At 44.9% G+C, this 17,138-nt stretch overlaps 1 protein-coding gene across 1 annotated transcript in view; it reads left to right on the top strand.

Moving 5' to 3' along the window:
- Mtx3 (metaxin 3) overlaps positions 1-11,948 on the top strand; it is a 30,101-nt gene extending 18,153 nt beyond the window's left edge. The window contains exon 9 of the mRNA XM_031360153.1: positions 11,581-11,948. Coding sequence (XP_031216013.1) covers positions 11,581-11,619 — 39 coding nt within the window. The 3' untranslated portion in view covers positions 11,620-11,948. The remainder of the gene's footprint in view (positions 1-11,580) is intronic.
- Positions 11,949-17,138: the final 5,190 nt, after the last annotated feature.

The following is a 17,138-nucleotide window of genomic DNA, read 5'->3' on the forward strand; positions in this document are numbered from 1 at the left end:
TTTTTGATGTTCCTGTTCTTTGAATTTCGGCTGTAAGTTACTGTTGGAGTTTGGATAGAGAATATATTCAAGGCTTGTCTTGGAGTTGATTCTACTGGGAAACAGTAGAAGGTTTTAAGGGGTACTGCCCACTGGGAGGCACACGCCCTTAAAGGGGACTGTGGGACTCCAGTTTCCTGCTTCCTCTTGCTTCCTGTAGTAAGTACTCTCAGTGTGATATGTCTGTGACATCACCTTGTTGTGCAAAGCAAAAAGACTTCATGGATAGAAACCTCGGAAACCAGCAGCCAAAACCAAAGCATATTCTCTTTAGCATGATCATCTCCAGTGTCAGCAAGCCTGAGTGTCTGTCCATCCACAGTCTGCATCAGAGGCAATCACTTACCCTCTGAACTCCTCTCTGCCAGCTCTTCAGTGGGGGTTCAGTGAGGAACAGATGGGAAATGTGGCAAGTACTCAGAGGTATTTGGAAGAAACAAAGCTTATCTGGGTGTGTGGGTTCCACAGGATCTCGGTCTGTGTGAGTGTGGAGAGAAATGGCCTTCTCTGAGACGGTTTTCAGTGAAACTGCTCTCCTTTATTGGTGACAACAAGGGCTATATAAACCTTGGGGAGTGGCTAGGGATCTTGGAGCTGGGTGTATCTTATTGCCTGGTGCCAAAGTTCTGTAAACATATTATTTACATGAAGAGGAATTCCAGGTGCTTGCTGGACATGTCCTTCTAGGAAGAGAGGAAGTGAAACCTGTAATCTGGCCACCAGGCTGGTACTTCCTCAAGGGTGGCAGAGGTGGGGGCATACAGGTTACATGCCCCGAGCAAGTAGACCCCTACCAAGGAGGGAACCGTCATGCCCCTGCCAGCCTCAGGATGAGATCACCGGGGTTTGGACGTATCTCTATCTCACTCTTGCTCTGAACTGGCTTCCCTAGTCACACAGCTTTCCAGCTCCACCATGGTTTCTCTCTTCACCCTCTTTTCTGGATAGAGTAGCCCTTGGAGCATCAAGACAGCTCTTTGTTATAGCCCAGCATCTGGAGCTTGGAACAGAAGGTACTAAAGAGGTTTTGGATATTTTGTTTATTTTGAGACAAGGGCTCACTCTGTAGCCCAGGCTGGCCAAGATTCCTTTACACTCACCATCTGCCTGCCTTGTTTCATTCCATGCTGAATGACCACCATTCATCCACCATTGCATCAGGCTCTGAGGTTTTTGAGAGAAGAGTAAGATTTGAAAATATGTTGAATAATATCAGAAAAGAATAGGGAAAGTTGAAGCCAAGAGCCAGTGAATCATGATGGACCCAGTGGCTTCCTCAGAGTCCCTCTGTTAACATGAAATATTTGAATCATATTCTTGAAGATTTACCAAGACACAGTTCCTTACAGTCTGGCTAATCGATGTAAAGCGCCTGTGTTTAAGAAGTGAGGTAATACATTTTTTTTTCTTTTGGAAAGCTAAATATTTTAAGTATGCTACAAAACATGACTTATTAAAGGTATTAATAATTAATTGTTCTGTAAAGTGGATACTCAGTTTTTTCCCTTTGGCAGCATTAGGGTTCAAACCCCAGGCCTTGTGCATCCTAGGACATCTCCAGCCCTTCTAATTCACTTGAAAAAAAAAACATTATTAATCGGGACATCACATATCTAGATTTGACCAAACTGGAGCATAAGAATATATGTGCAATAAGACTGTAATCATATTTTAAATAGGTAATAACTGAGAGCAGTCTGGATAAGTATTTCCTCACATGAAGATGAGAGAATTGGTGTCAGGCCTTGTATTCAGCACATCCTGTCATCTTGGGGGAGAAGGAGTCAGCATTTCACTAATGAGATTTGCAGATGGCTTTAAGTTGAGAGGCATTGTAAACAGCAGGGATGACTGAGACATGATACAAGAGGCTCTGGAAAGGTTAGGAACATGGACAGGAAACTGAATGATTCATCCTGTAGTAATGCGAGCCAATCTGACATCTGGGGCCAAACAAGAAGAAATACAGATACACTGCAGAAGAGACAAATGTGAAAAATAGTCACCTCATATAGACTACTGGGGGGGGGGGGCATTGGCAAGATGAGAGCACATGCCGGGAAGAGGGAACTAGATGTTGTTAAATTCCCATGTCTGTCCAGTGCTTCGCTTGCTGAATCCTCCTCAACCATGGTGAACCCACTCTGTGCACGTAGAGCAAGTCTCAGTGCTTCTCTTGAGGATTGTTCACGTGAGCTCCTTACTCGGTGAAGTAGACAGAAGGCCGGCCTCACTCTAGCTGTTCCTAAGGTTGCAGAAGGTCAGCAGTCTAGGGAGGGAGTCATGTGGAAGTAACAGGAATCTTTAAAAAGGCTTAGTGGGAGATGTCACTTACCACACACTTGCTGGACCGTTTCCAGGGATGCTGGAACAACTTCCCAGTGATTCCCAGCAGCATCCTGGTCTGGGAGTCTGCCTCAAATGAAAATAAGATGCTTCTCATGATGGCTCTACACAGGTGATCTGTTTTATTTTTTTCTGGTGGTGGCCCTCTTCCCATCTTCAAGTGCCCTCATGTTAACTCCAGGGAACAGCTCCCATCCCAGCTTTATGCTTGGCTTGGCTCCCCCAGTATCCTCCCTCTTACTATAAAGGTATAGTGAGTGTCCGTGCTCCCTCTAGATGCCAGTGAATCAGATAAAAATCACTGGTGATGTACTTCTCTCTTTTTTTTTCTATTATGAGGACTGTATACACGAGGATCCGGTTATTTCTAATAATGTGTCATAGTGAGGAGTAGTGAGGACTGCGTGAGGATGAGAATGAAAAAGATGGAATTCGAGCAAGGCCACACCCTCAGCAGACACTACTGCTCTATCCATTCCCCATCCTGAGGAGAGCAGAGCGGAGTGTGAAAATGAAGGAGACGTGGAAGGAGTGAGGTGGAAAGCAGAGCCTTGGGAGATACACCCGTGGCTCACATCACCAGTCTGAAGCTCAGTGTATCACTTGTTCCTGGTAATATTTGCCTTTTAACCTCTATGTATTTGTTCATTTCACACCCCAGTGAAGATATTGAGTCAGCCCTTGTATATAAAGAAGCTTGTTGTTCTTTAAAAACTTAAAGAACTCATTCATTCATCTAGCACATGTTTCCTGAGTGCCTCTAGGGTCCCAGATCCTGATTGTGCTACGCAGGATACTGCTGTGAACATAGCAAGTCTCTCTGACCTTGTGGGACTGACATCCCAGCAGGGGGAGACAATTAATAATAGACACAGTAACCAAGCATGTTGCATAAAATAGTAAAAATGATCCTTGCTAGAGGAAAGAAAGATGGCAAAATAAAGACCTGGGAAGGCTGGGGTGGGGTGAGTTATGATAGTAAACATGGCAGATAGTCTTTGTTTCCTGAACAAGGCATTTGTACAGTGTGGGGTTGGCCTTCTTGATAGTAGGGAATGAACAATAAGAGCTTGTTGGGCATATTTGAGAAAACAGTGAAGAGTCTAGGCTCTTTGGAACAGAGTGTGCAAGCAAATAAAGGCTATAAGGTCACTGAGCCAAGGAGGGAGAGCAGACTGTGCAGGAGTGCACGTGAGAGCCTTCTTGTAGCTTTGGCTTCCTGCACCCCTGTATGCATGTGTGTGCATATGTGTCTGTGTGTGCAGGCACATATGAAAGGTAACATATGCTACCACATGTGTGCAGATTTCTGTGGAGGTCAACATCTGCTCTAACTGAACCTAGAGGTTACCAGTGCAGCTAGACTGGCTGTCTGGCCACAGGATTCATCTTGTCTCTGCCACTCTAGTACTATGACTACAGAGTCATGCTGCTGTGCCCAGCTTTCTGGTTGGTGCTGGTGTCCATATCTTAAGTCCTCATGCTTTCAAGGTATGTACTTTCTGGCTGAGTGATGCCTCCCCGCCCCCCACACCATCTGATTGCTTTTTTTTTTTTTTTTTTTTTTTTTGGTTTTTCGAGACAGGGTTTCTCTGTATAGCCCTGGCTGTCCTGGAACTCACTCTGTAGACCAGGCTGGCCTCGAACTCAGAAATCCGCCTGCCTCTGCCTCCCAAGTGCTGAGATTAAAGGCGAGCGCCACCACAGCCCGGCATCTGATTGCTTTTTAAAAGGCTTATTTAAGCTGTGGTACTGAGGATAGACAAAAGGGTATGTAGGCATAGATGCTGAGTATATTACAGTGGTGTAAAACCAAGGCAGGAGCAAGCAGAGATTGCATGGTGCAATCTCCATTTTGCCAGCACTATGGAGATTTATATGTGCATTGTAAGAGAAAGAGAAGAGAGATGATTTCAAGATTTTTGGCATGAACACTAGATGGATCAAGTTGCTATTAACTGAGATAGGAGTGGGAGGGGAGGCGGGGGACGGGAAGCATGCGTATGACAGCTGAGGAAGAGGGACTGGGAATCTTTCTGACATCTGTTTGAGTCAGTGTCTATGCAACACCCAAGAACAGATGTTCAGTGAGCACAGTGTCTAGGTAAGCCTGGAGTCCTGGAAGGACAAACTAAAGAGCCATCAGGGCATTCAAAGATATCATCCAAAACCATGAGGCTGGAGGAGATTTTCAAGGATTTGAATTACAGAGAAAAGAAGCCCAAGAAGTGAGCCCTGAAGTATTCCAGTCACTCAGAGACTATGGAGAAACAGGAGGCTGCTGCAATATCTGAGGCCCAATGCCATTGAAGACTGTGATAGGACAGAAAGAGTGACTGGCCACACTGGAGCCTCAGAAGATGTGGCCTGAGGCTTGGCTCTGCAGTTTGGCAAGATGAAGATCATCAGCGACCAGTGACCAGTTTTGATGTCGGAGTACAAGGCTAATGGGAAGAGGTTTAAGAAAGACCGGGAGGAGGGGAATCAAGAAGTAACTTGAATATTCTCATCCTAAGCACCGAAGCAGGGCTGAAGTGATCTTTAGAGGGATCTGTATGTTCTCTTCAGGAGGCATAGTGGCCACATCATAAAGTTAAAGAGTCATGGCTGCAGAAAGTGCTGAGGGCATTCTGGGAAGAGTGAGGACATGTTAGGGAAAATGCAAACCAGAGTGTTGGCATCATCCTCTCGCTTACTCTTTCTAGCCAGTAAGTCACCTAGGCTCTTTGGTTCCTCACCATGGTCTTTGCTTGAATAGAAATGGCTCATCTTTTCCATGGCCCTGGCTTGCCTTTGTTGCTCCAGATCCCTGGAGCAGAAATGCCATCAGTCTCCCAATTTCTGCATGACACTCCACCTTCCCAATCCACTCTCCACACTGCTCATATTTCCAAAATGCAGTGATCATCCCTCATCCTTGCTTGGTGCCCTTAGTGGCTGCTCATCACACCCCCCAGAGACGTTTGATCCTCTTGGTCTAGCCTAATGATTCCTTCACCTTCTGGCTTTACCAGCCACAAAGCCACCTTGATCTCCAAACACTCCAGGCTTCCTTTGAAGTCTTTGGATAAGGAGGCTGCAGTGATTGATAGGAGAAGCCACTAAATCAGCTCATGAAGGCAAAGCTCATGAAGGAAGAAGCAGACCATTGATTCTTAAGCTCCATTTAACCAGAAAACAGAAGGTCCTTCTCTTGGTTCCAGTATTCCTTATGGAATACCAGATATTTTTTAATCTCTTCTTTTCTAGCACCTATACATAACAGCTCTGTACAGAGTTCCATGGCCAGCCCTGCCTGCTTGGCTTTGAGACTCCTTGTAGCCTATCATACTTTCCTTCTTTGTACACTTCCCCTCGGCTTTAGGTACTAACTGTGGTGAGGTTTTGAAGACTGGAATTTCTAGCTCAAGTATCTCTTTTGAGATCTGAATCATAGTCAAAGATAGATGCTCCAGAATCCATGGCAATCCCAGCCCAGAATGGTGTCTAAGCTGGACACTGATCTTCACCACCCAAATATTTCTCTTTCTTCTCTCAATAGGTGCTGAGCTCTCAGTGTAGTTTTTCCAGAGCTGACTAGACTGGCTGACCAGCAAGCCTCAAGGGTCCCCCATCTCCGTCTTCCTAGGGCTGGGAATATTGGTGTAGGCTGCTACAGCTGGGGTTTTAATGTAGGTTCTGGGAATCCAAACTCAGTTCCTCATGCTGCATTGCTCTCCCCAAAGATCTGGGAGGTCTCACTTCTCCATTTCAGTGGGTAAAATCTACTTTCAGAGCAGGCTGTTGTGGTGTAGGCAGGAAGATCGGGAGCCCAAGGTCATCCTCAGCTACATAGTAAGACGGAGGCCAGCATCGGCTACAAAAAAAAAACTCCGTCTCAACCACTCCGTACCCCAGCAATTAAAAAGAAAGCCTATATATGTGCAGGGGTCAAAAACGCTCCCTAGATAGTAACTTGTTTAGTCTTCACAACAAAATGTTCAATTTGTGTCTATTTAAAGTAAGTGTCAGGAAAGCAGAGGTCTTCATCACATCCTCCCGTCTACCTGGCATTAGGCACACAACAGAAACTTCATTACACTCGTGGGAGGTGAGGGTGGGCTGGTGGATTGCCGAGTAATATGCAAGAAATGAGGGTTAAGCGAAGTTTCATCTCTTTAGGATGAACTAACTGGACTTGTTTCAATTAGTGAGTGTTACATAATTCATGGTTTTGAAAAGTAAAATTTATTTTCATCATTTCAGTGAAGGACCCTGTGGAGTTCTAGTGAGTGTACCCCCATCTTTAAAAAAAAAAAAAAAAAAAAAACTCCATCCAGACTTTCACACCCTGCTGAGCACGTCAGACCAAGGATGGGGATTGACTCTAGCCAGGCAAATTGGTCTCTCCCTGTTCAGAATTTAGAATCAGGAAACAAGCAAACAAAAACAGGTCTAGAAGGTATCCTCAGTCATCCACTCATAAAATATTTTTGAGCATTCATGATGAAGTAAGCCCAGGAGACATCCTGATTGACAAGGCATTTTATGGTTCTCTGGAGCATGCCTGTGAGTAAAGCTTGTTGCAGTTCAGCATGTGAAGTGCTGGACCAGGGAAGAACAAAGTTCTACAAGGGCCTCTTATGCAAGGAGGGGAGGCAGAGAAGGCTATGCAGGAAAGGTGACATCACAGATGGGAGAAGGCTCAATAGATCCAGAGGGAGTAGAGGTGAGGCAAGGAGCAGTCTGTGTACAGTAATATAAAATGCAAGCAGGATATTCAGTCTGGGTCCTAAAGGTGAAGAGAAGGTTCTGGAAGGAGAAGTCCCCATCCTGAAGGCTTTGACATCCTGACCCAAGTTTAAAATTTCTTCTAAAGGCTGTGAGGGCTCTTGACAAAGATTTTAGCTGAAGAGTGATATATTCCTACTGGTGGTCTAGAAAGATCCTCCTGGTATTGCTAGGGAAAGACCATCAGTGAACAGATGGCTGTAGAAGTCTAGACAAGAGAGGAGGACAGGAGTAAGTTGGTGGCAACAGGAGTGATGAGAGACAGTAGAAACTGATTATAGGACAGAGATGAGGAAGGAAGAGGCATTAGGGATGTTGCCGAGCTTATGGCCTAGACTAGCAGTGGAGATAAGGGTCCCATGAGGCAGTATGCACACAAGAGACCTCATGGAAGAGGCTGGGTGAGAGCTGTGGGTGTAGGCAGCTCTCACCCAGTCTGAGCAGGATTAACTTAAGCCACTGGGGTACACAGCAATACCCAGTAAGAAAAATATTGGTGCACAGATGAAACCCTGAGTAATTCCAGCATCCAGGTATCTGGGTGAGGAGGTGGAGCCTACCAAAGAATTGGATGATAAGTGTCCAGATTGTAGTTGAAACTCAAGAATGAGCGACATCATGCAAGCCAAGGGGTGAGACCTTTTCTGGAAGGTTCTGTCAATTTTCTAACAAGAAGATCCAAGCAAGGCCAGTTTCAGAGTAACTGACCACTGGTGAATATTCATTAATGACAAAGCACTGTGCCCCTGAGCAGGCTGAATAAACCTTGAGTGTTTACCCTGTTGGACCTAGGAGGAATCATCTGCCTTGGTGGCACGAGCAACTTCCTACAGGACCTTAGAAGAACAGACTGCCCATTGAGGTTGCTTTGCAACATAATCCAGCTGAATCAAAGGATGGGTCTGTGGGCTTGTCCTATATAAACGCAGAGCTCAATATTAAGCTTGAAGCCTTGATCAGAACTTTGTCTTGACTTCATCCTTCTCTCGACCCCACACCCCAACCCCCCACACCTGTCTCTTTAATTTCCAGCCCCTCTTTCAGGTAAACCCAGTTTGTCCATGGCCGCTGGGCGGCTACATAGCACTAATTGTTTCTAATGATCTTACCTACAGCATTCATAGCCTGGTGCCACAGACCCTGGAGGAGGAGCCACAACGGGACACTCCAAAGTTGGGTTTCAAATGTGTTACTTGACGGTCTGTAATGTGCACTTGAATGTCAGAGTTGAAAAAGTAGACATAAGGAACATTTATTTTAAAAAGTGCCTTTTCAACTTGAAGACTACTAGCAAGCTACTGAGTTAGCATTTTATGTGTTTATGACCCGTCAAGAACTGCCAGAAAGTAAGTGACTTGTGAGCAAGAAGAAAATGATGTGGCCTGCTGGTCATCTCTGAGAGTATCCAACTGCTGAAGGTCATTCTGCAATCAAAATAGATTTTCCCTCATCAGTAGCCATATGTTGGGAAGTGGAAACAGGCCACATCATGTCTCTTAAACAACTACACATGAAAGCCAGTGTGTAGTCACTTTTTTTTTCCAGTTTATTTTCAACAGTATGAGTGTTCCTGAGAAGCCTCTGTGGAACTGGATCTGGTACTTTAATCAGAATTTTAGTGTATTTTCAGTACTGGTCACATCTCCACCCCTCTTGCTTCTGGTAACAGCCTCTCCCGTGTCTGATTTCTGCTCCTCCATCTGAGTGTGTAGTCAATTTAATATCCGCAGGGGGAAAATGTGAGGCTTCTCAACAGAGGCATGTCCAAGATTAGGTGTTGTTTAAACACTAAGGCAGACCCCATGCCAGAATACCCAGGCAGGACCAGAAGGGTCTGCTATGTTAATTAGGTCTGTTCAGAAGGACTCTGCTTCTTAGCCTCTCGAGGGCTATCCACTCTCCTGAAGATGATGTGCCGCATCCCCCTGAAGCAGAAGGGCCTGGAAAAACTGAGCAGTGTTTACCAAATGCTTTCCATTTAAAACTTTTTGATGAATGGTTATTGAAATGGGGTGGCCTGGGGCGGGGGGCGGGGGAGGCACACAGTGAAGATGTTTGTGGTCACAGCCAGAGACCTATTCTTGGCCCCAGGACAGAAAGTCCAGCCATAAAGTGTGAACTGAGCCCCTCCCTCCTCACTGGATTAACACAAGGGGTGCAGAGGCAGGTGAGGAAGGCTGTAAATCCCAGTCCACAAACACAGGGTTTAAGAATCTCTCCATTTTCCTATAACAACTTAATTTCTACTGCCAAGGTCTTGTTTCTTCTTGCTGGCAGAAGAAATACAGAAAATGAAAAATGCATCACCTCGGTGTCCCTGGGCTCCAGAACGTTGTTGATGTCAGAGCCCAGCCAAGGCCTTCTCCGCAGGAAGCCCACCTGGCCCTGGCTCCTTGGCCCACATCATTTATCTTGGTGGCAGCCTCCCTTGGTCCGGACCCTCAGGCCCAGCCACCTCCAAGTCTGTCTGCCAAGTGCCCTGGGGTAATGTGTACTGAAATCACTCTCTTTGGAAGCAGGGCTGGCTTTCAACTCCTAGAACCCACAAATCTATCTCCTGGTCTCCTCTCCCTTACCTCCTGCCAGACAAACAGGATCTCTGTGGAGTTTGAGAAATTGCTTCTTTGGGCCCTTAAATAATAATAAAAAGAATCCTCTTAGAACTAAGGCCCCTGCTCCTGAAGGTGGGAGGGGAAGTTTTAATTGTGTGTCTTGCCTACACAGTTCCATCAGGGCCTCGGAAGTCTGTAATGTCACATAGGCGGGCTCACAGACCTGTTGCCAGGGCAACAGCCGCCATATTCCCAAAATTCATTGGGCTCACCTCCCTCTTTACCTGTGGTCACTATGTCACTACATGCATATATATTTCTTTTTCCTCTTCTTTTTCCACTACTACTCTCTCTCTTCCTCTCAATTAAACCTCTTACACGTGGAACTGTTTGGGCCTAGTGTATGGTGTGTCCTGATGCAAGCCACTGTTCTAACACATCAGCAAGGATGGAAAGATCTACATCTTCTCAACCCACCTCTACCACGCAGGAAAATGAAACAGAAGAGCAAGTCACAGATGTAGAGTTCCTGCTGTCCTTGCCCCTCTGGATAGAGACCTGAATTAGGAACACTGGAGGCCATAAAGACACAGACAGAGGGAGAGGAGACAACCTAAGATCTATCAGAAGCCACAGGTGGTTTAATGTCATACCTAAAGTTTTGGCTGGCCTTTAAAAGCTACTACATGGCATGGCTGACCAAGGAGAGCAGAGAGACAAGAGAAATGCAGGCAGTAGCCTGAGCTGTGCCCATTGCACTTCCCTGTCTCCTGCTCTATGTCCATAGGGAATGGAAGACAGCCTCATACAGGAAGGAGATAGAATTGGGGCTAGGAAAGGGGACTATTGTTTCAGCAGAATAGTGGCACCTCCCATCACTATGGCACAGAGACGGGTCATATTTTAGTCCATACTCCATATTGGAATAAGGAGAGCCTTGGGTCCTGGGGACCTGGGTTTAAGCTCCAGTTCTGCTATGTCCTAGCCATGAAGTTCATGGAAACCTCTGTCTCTAAGTGAGCTTAGTAGCTTTTAAAAGTATGTAGTATCCTTCCGCAATAGCACCCATGGAGGAGAGAGTCTCTTGCTGATTTGATTATAATATCTGACTTGTCCTGGGAAACTCCAGGGCAAGAACCTGGGGCTAGGAGACTCTCTGAGGTCCTGCTTCTAAGAGTCTTTGCTGGACCAGATGAGAAAAGAGAGTATAATCGAATGCCCGGTGGGTGACTTCTATAAGACCTTGGACAAGTGGTCACTCTGCTGAATCATCAAAGTCCAGCGCTCAGGTCACCATGCTTTCCCTGGGCATGCTGGAACTGAGTCTGCAGAAGTGATGGCATTCGCTGAACTTGAGCTGGGAACAGCTGCTCTGGGCTAGAAATAACTTCTCAGACGATGAGTCCCTTTGCCAGGGCAGAGGCAGAGCTCTCAGTGAGCCTGGAACCACAGGAACATCTAATAGAGAGGTCTCCTTTCACAGTGACACGCTGCAGCCTCCTACCTTCCACACAGGGGGATGGCCAATTTTTAGAACAGACTCTTTGGACTTTTTTTTTTTTTTGGAACAGAGACACAGAGAAAAGTTCAAAGGACAGAGAGGCCGCAGTAATTTATTAAGGTGAGATGGGTCCATCAAATCTAAATCCCAGTGGGAACTGAAAACTCTGAACCTTTCAAGCTCTGGCTCCCTGCCTCCCCCGCTGCCTGTCGTCAAGAGTATTTGTGGATGTGGTAGCCAAATCTGTGTCCCCAACCCACAGGCCAACTGAGTGAAGCAATGCTCTTTGGTGGAAAGTCATAAAAATAAAGACATCCTAGCAAAGCAGTTGGACCATTATTACTGATTTTTTTTTTTTTTTTTTTTTACCAGAAAAGAAGAGCTATGGAAAGGTCCTGTCACCAAGTATGACCTACAAGCCAAAAACAAACAAAAAAACAAACCTGCAACACACAAATGCAAGCTGCTAACAGGAACAGCACCTGGCCCGATCCAGCTCAAAGGCTCAAACGTGTAACACATGGCTGACCCAGGACTGAAACATAGGGCCTCAACTACCTACCCATTGGAACCCTCCCATTATCCAGGCAGCTGGCCCAAAGGCACAGGAGAGCACACTTTCAGAAAGGACTCTAAGCCTCTTAAAGAGCTGGTACCCAGGAAACACTAATATTTCCACTTGGAGGCCAGGGATGAGAGTAACGCTGCCTACTGATTCTAAAGGGGCGGGGAAGCCAAAAGGAATGCATTCTGCCTCTCACTTCTGACTGGATGATTCTCTAAAACTCATGTTCAACTATCTGTTTGGGTACTCCATCATACTTCAGACAGAAGCCGTAGTAGAGTGATTAGATTCTACATTCAGGTTACAGTGTTTAACATGCTACTTTGCTTAAAGTGTCTGCCTGTGCCAGACGGGATTCCAGCTGCAGCAAGCCACCATTTAAAACTCATTTTGTTTATAGGCAAGTAAACTCTAAGCCCTGTGTCAAAAGACAGCAATGGTCACTCCTCATCAAGCTATCAGTTGCCTGGACTCTGGGGCCTTATGGTCAGGGGAACTGGCAGAGACTGTTGTAAAATGGGTGGTTTTTATTATAAAAATAACCAGTGAAGTAATCTAGTGGCTATATTTCCTTAACCTTTGCTAGTCTCCGCAATAACCACACAAAGAAACCAAGATTTAGTTTAAGCTGCATCTCAATAACTGGGTAAATGATTATATTGACCCCTAAGCTATATGGCTACCTCCCAGCCATGATCCTAATACTTGGATTTTATTATTGATCTGGCTCTTTGGGGCTTCAGATGTTTTTTTCTCATGGTGTCTTCTCAGACTCTCACCTTCTGACTCATCTCTCCATCCTCATGGCAAATCTGAAACAATCTCTCTCTCTCTCTCTCTCTCTCTCTCTCTCTCTCTCTCTCTCTCTCTCTCTCTCTCCCTCCCTCCCTCCCTTTCTCTCTCTTTCTCTCTCTCTCTCTCCCTCCCTTTCTCTCTTTCTCTCTCCCTCCCTTTCTCTCTCTCTCCCCCCCTCTCTTTCTCTCTCCCTCTTTCTCTCTCTCTCCTTCTCCCCCTCCCTCTCTCCTTCCCCTGGCAGAGAATAAATGGTAAGAATTGTTTATACAAACATGAGACAGGAGATTCTTGGTTGTAAGCATTACAATGCTATGTGCAGATTGAAATAAGATATGAGGGCAGAAAAATCAGAATTTAAATAACACAGGGTAAACTACACAGTGCACAAAAACATAATGCCTACAGACTGTTCCTCAGATCTGAGAACTTGCTGACAGGGGACATGAGGGAGCATCCAGGAGCTGGAGTCCCTTGGTATTCTAGTCTGCTCAGCTACTGTAACAGAAGCTCTCTAGAGACTGGGAGGCTTCAACAGCAGAAGTATACAGTTTGAAAAGCTGGGCAGTTCAAGACTGAAGAGTGGATCCAAGGTCAGAACTGGGCCTAGTGGCCCATTCTTGAGGCCGGAGCAGAATGATCACAAGTTCAAGGCTGGCCTGTGCTCCAGAGTGTGTTCAAGGCTAGCTTAGTTATGAGTGAGACAGTGAGCCCAGTAGCCTGCCTAACATGGTGAGGTCCTAGGTCACTTCCCAGTACTGAAAAACAAAGTGCCACCTGCTTCCTGGTTTATAGATGGCCATTGTCATTGTCTTAAATTATCACATGAAAAATAGATCTCTTAGGGGTCCCTTTTGTAAGGGCACTAATCTCATGTAAGAACTCTGTCCCCAAGATCCTGTTGTCTTTTGACATAGTTTAGAACTGAATTGCCTCCACTGAGGTCCATGGGGGAAGGAAGGAAAGGAGTGGTGAGGAGAAAGGAAGGGACTGAAGACAGAGGGGAGAGAGGAGAGAAGGAGAGAAGAGAAAACTTGGGAAGGGTGAGGAGTTGGAACCTTTAAGAAGTGAAGCCTATGAACCGAGGTCAGGTCATTTAGGGGTGTGTGGTGGTTTGAATGCGAAATGTTCCTTGATGGCTCTTGGACACTTGATCCTGACTGGTGGCACTGTTTAAGGAGGTTGAGGATCCTTTAGGAGGTGGAGCTTGCTGGAGGAAGGACATTAAAGTGCTCGGATTTGAAAGTTCATAACCTCTCCCTACTTTCCATTCAGTCTCTGTGCTTCGAGTTGACAGTTGAAGACTCGATCTCTCAGCCTCCTGCTCTGGCAGGCTGCTTGCCCCACCCCCTTGCCCTTCCTCTAGAACTGTAAGGTCAAATACCTGTTGTGAGTACAAAGGTCCTTGCAACCACACCTACAGATTACTAGGGAAACCGGGAATGGTAATCACACAAGGGTGTCTCCTCAAAGTAGGAAGTACCTGTTTTATACCCAGAAGGCTGGAATGGATATTGTCCATGACCTTGGGACCTGTGCTATCTGTGGAGCCAGACCTCACCCATATCCCCTGGAATGTCTACCCAGATTCTCCCTCCATAGACCTTTATGTATCTCTCCATTAATACAACTCAATCTTAGGGAAGATGTCACATATACTCCATAGCCTACTGGCTTCTCTGCTGTCTCTGTCAGAGACCACACCAGATTCTATAGAACCCGTCTTTATGGTCACACATACTTTGTAAAGGCATTTCAATGTAATTATACGTTAAGCTTTCTTGACTATCCGTGTACTGGATGGTTTTGTATGTCAATTTGATACAAGCTAGAATGATCACAGATCCAGATCCAGCTGTCAGGCATTTTCTTAATTAGTGATTTATGGGAGAGCGTCTGGTACATTGTGAGTGGTGCCATCCCTGGGCTGGTAGTCCTGGATGTTATAAGAAGGCAGGTTGAGCAAGCCAGGGGAAGCCAGTAAGCAGTACTCCTTCATGGCCTCTGCATCAGCTCCTGCCTCCAGGTTCCTGCCCTGTTTGAGTTCCTGTTCTGACTTCCTTCAATGACAGATTATGATATGGAAGTAAAAGCTGAATAATCCCTTTCCTCCCCAACTTGCCTTTTGGCCATAGTGTTTTGTCACAGCAATTTCTATTGTTTCTTAGTTCAACCTGGAATTGGAATGATTATTGTCTGGAAACCTTTTCCCAAGTTGCACTGTTTAAACATGCTGGTGTTAAACTGCCTGGCATCAGATTCTCCAGAACTTTGATCCAGTTTGACTAAGAGTTTTCATTCCCACTTCCTTCCAGTTAGTTTCCCCGCTTGCTGTGGCAGCTACAGGGGATGCCCTTCCCATATGCACACACACACATACACACACACACACACACACACACACACACACACACAAACACACACACACACACCTTGGTCATGACTCCTTACATGTTGCAGGAAAGATAACTACTATAGAGTACTTTTTTTTTTTTTTTTTTTTTTTTTTTTTTTTGCTTTTTGTCACTAAGTTGCCCTTGGTCATGATTCTAATAAATAGTATCTGTTTCCTAATGTCTACATTAGGAAATTTGTACTAAGAATTTCCTATTATTCATATTCAAAAGTAACTATTGTAAGGTGTGCCTTTGAATGGGCTATAGAGACCTTACTCCTGCCCCCCAACTTGTTCTGATTCTGAGGTGGACCGATTCCCTTTCCCCAGTCCTTCTATTAGGATGCACTGCTTCTATACAGGCCCCAAAGTAATAGGGACTTTATTATTAAAGTGAATGTAGCATCTTTTGCTACTTTGTGGGTTCTTCTTTCTTCTACCCATTCAACCATCTAACACTAGATAGGAGGGGAAAAAGAGAGAGGGAAAAGGCATTACTACCTGCTGATTAGGGGCATAGTGTTCCTTAGGGCAAGCCTCATCTTCATCATCAGGATATCTAATTTCTTCTTCTTTGTGCATGACTACTTAACAAACTGTAACCAACCTCAACCAATAGCAACCAGCCAACAACTAACAACCAACAACCTACCTCACCTCTTGGGGCCCAGGCATTTATATAACCCTCTGAAAATTCCCAGAATTCTAAATGTCACACAATTACAGAAACTATCTGCCATTGGTAAAAATCACACCCTTGCTAGAGCATGAGTCAAATCATAGTCAGCTGCTATGGACAATCTGAAGCATCCCCATATCCTACCCCTGGGACTAAAATGAAAGCATATTCTTATTCAGTTTTGTTTTGTTTTGTTTTGTTTTTTGAGACAGGGTTCCCCTGTGTAGCCCTGGCTATTGTGGAACTCAGTCTGTAGATCAGGCTAGCCTCGAACTCAGAAATCTGCCAGCCTCTGCCTCCCAAGTGCTGGGATTAAAGGCGTGTGCCACCACTGCTTGGCTTATTCAGTATTTTTTAATGAAATCAAAACTCCAAAATTGCCACTAAAACTGAAGTCTCCAAAACGGTGCCAAAACAAATCCTTTCTCTTTATATCCTGATTACTTAGTGAATTTTGTGACAGTGACAGAAAGTCAACCATCATCCCTCCTGGTCCCATGAGAAGGGTAGGATTGTAACACAGACTTTTGTAGAGACATAGGCCATGTGTAAGGGTAGTCATTTACCATTGGTACACAGAGGCACATAGCTCACTGTCTTGTGACTTAACTGTCTCGAGGAAGAACTAATTGGGATTGTTAACTTTTTCTAACTACATGAAAAAAGTATCCTAGGCAAGCTAAGGCTTATCCTATAAGCTGCTCATAAAGTTTGCTAATTAGGGCAAATTCAAACTTTACGAGATATCCAGCTGAAATTGTTAGTAAGTTGTGTGTGGTGTGGGGGAAGTGCCAAATAGTAAAGTCAAAACTAACATGAAGTTTATAGGGAAATATCTCATTAATCTGCCAATATGCTCTTTAAAAAATGTTTGTCAGTTTGCATTAAAATATAATTTTCTTTTTTGAGAGAGGATCTCACATAGTCCAGGCTAGCCTTTTGTTTTCACCTTCTAAATTCTGAGATTACCAGCATGCACCTTCATACCTGGATGATAAAAATGAGAAAAGAAAAAAAATTAAATTTAAATGAAGACAATTTTGAGATAGATTTGAAAAGTCCTTGTGCATTTTTGTTTATATTATTTTGCTCTTGAAAGAAAAAAGTTGAAAACCCAAACTCACATATGGCTGGTCAGCATCTCCTCTGTGTTCTAGAAACTGCAAACTACCCATCTTCTGTCAGAAGTACTGCCTTAGAGGTCTGCGCCACCTCCTGCCTGAGCCACGGATGTCAGACTTCCTCTTTAAGGGCATAGAGTACTTCTTTCAAGGTCTATGGCGAAGTTCAGTGCATAGATAAAAGCAAATTGCTTCAGTTGGAGAAGAGGCTGGAACCACTTCCACTCTCACTAATTAATTAGTTAATTAATTAATCCATTCATCAATACAATAACTATGAATTGAAATTTGGCCCTGAATCCATCAACAATGTACTTCCCAGATCAGGTTGCCTGGCTCAGACCTCATCTCTATAATCTCCATCCACTATGGTAATAG

This window comes from Mastomys coucha, unplaced genomic scaffold (assembly GCF_008632895.1).
Source record: "Mastomys coucha isolate ucsf_1 unplaced genomic scaffold, UCSF_Mcou_1 pScaffold8, whole genome shotgun sequence".
Lineage (NCBI taxonomy): Eukaryota > Metazoa > Chordata > Mammalia > Rodentia > Muridae > Mastomys > Mastomys coucha.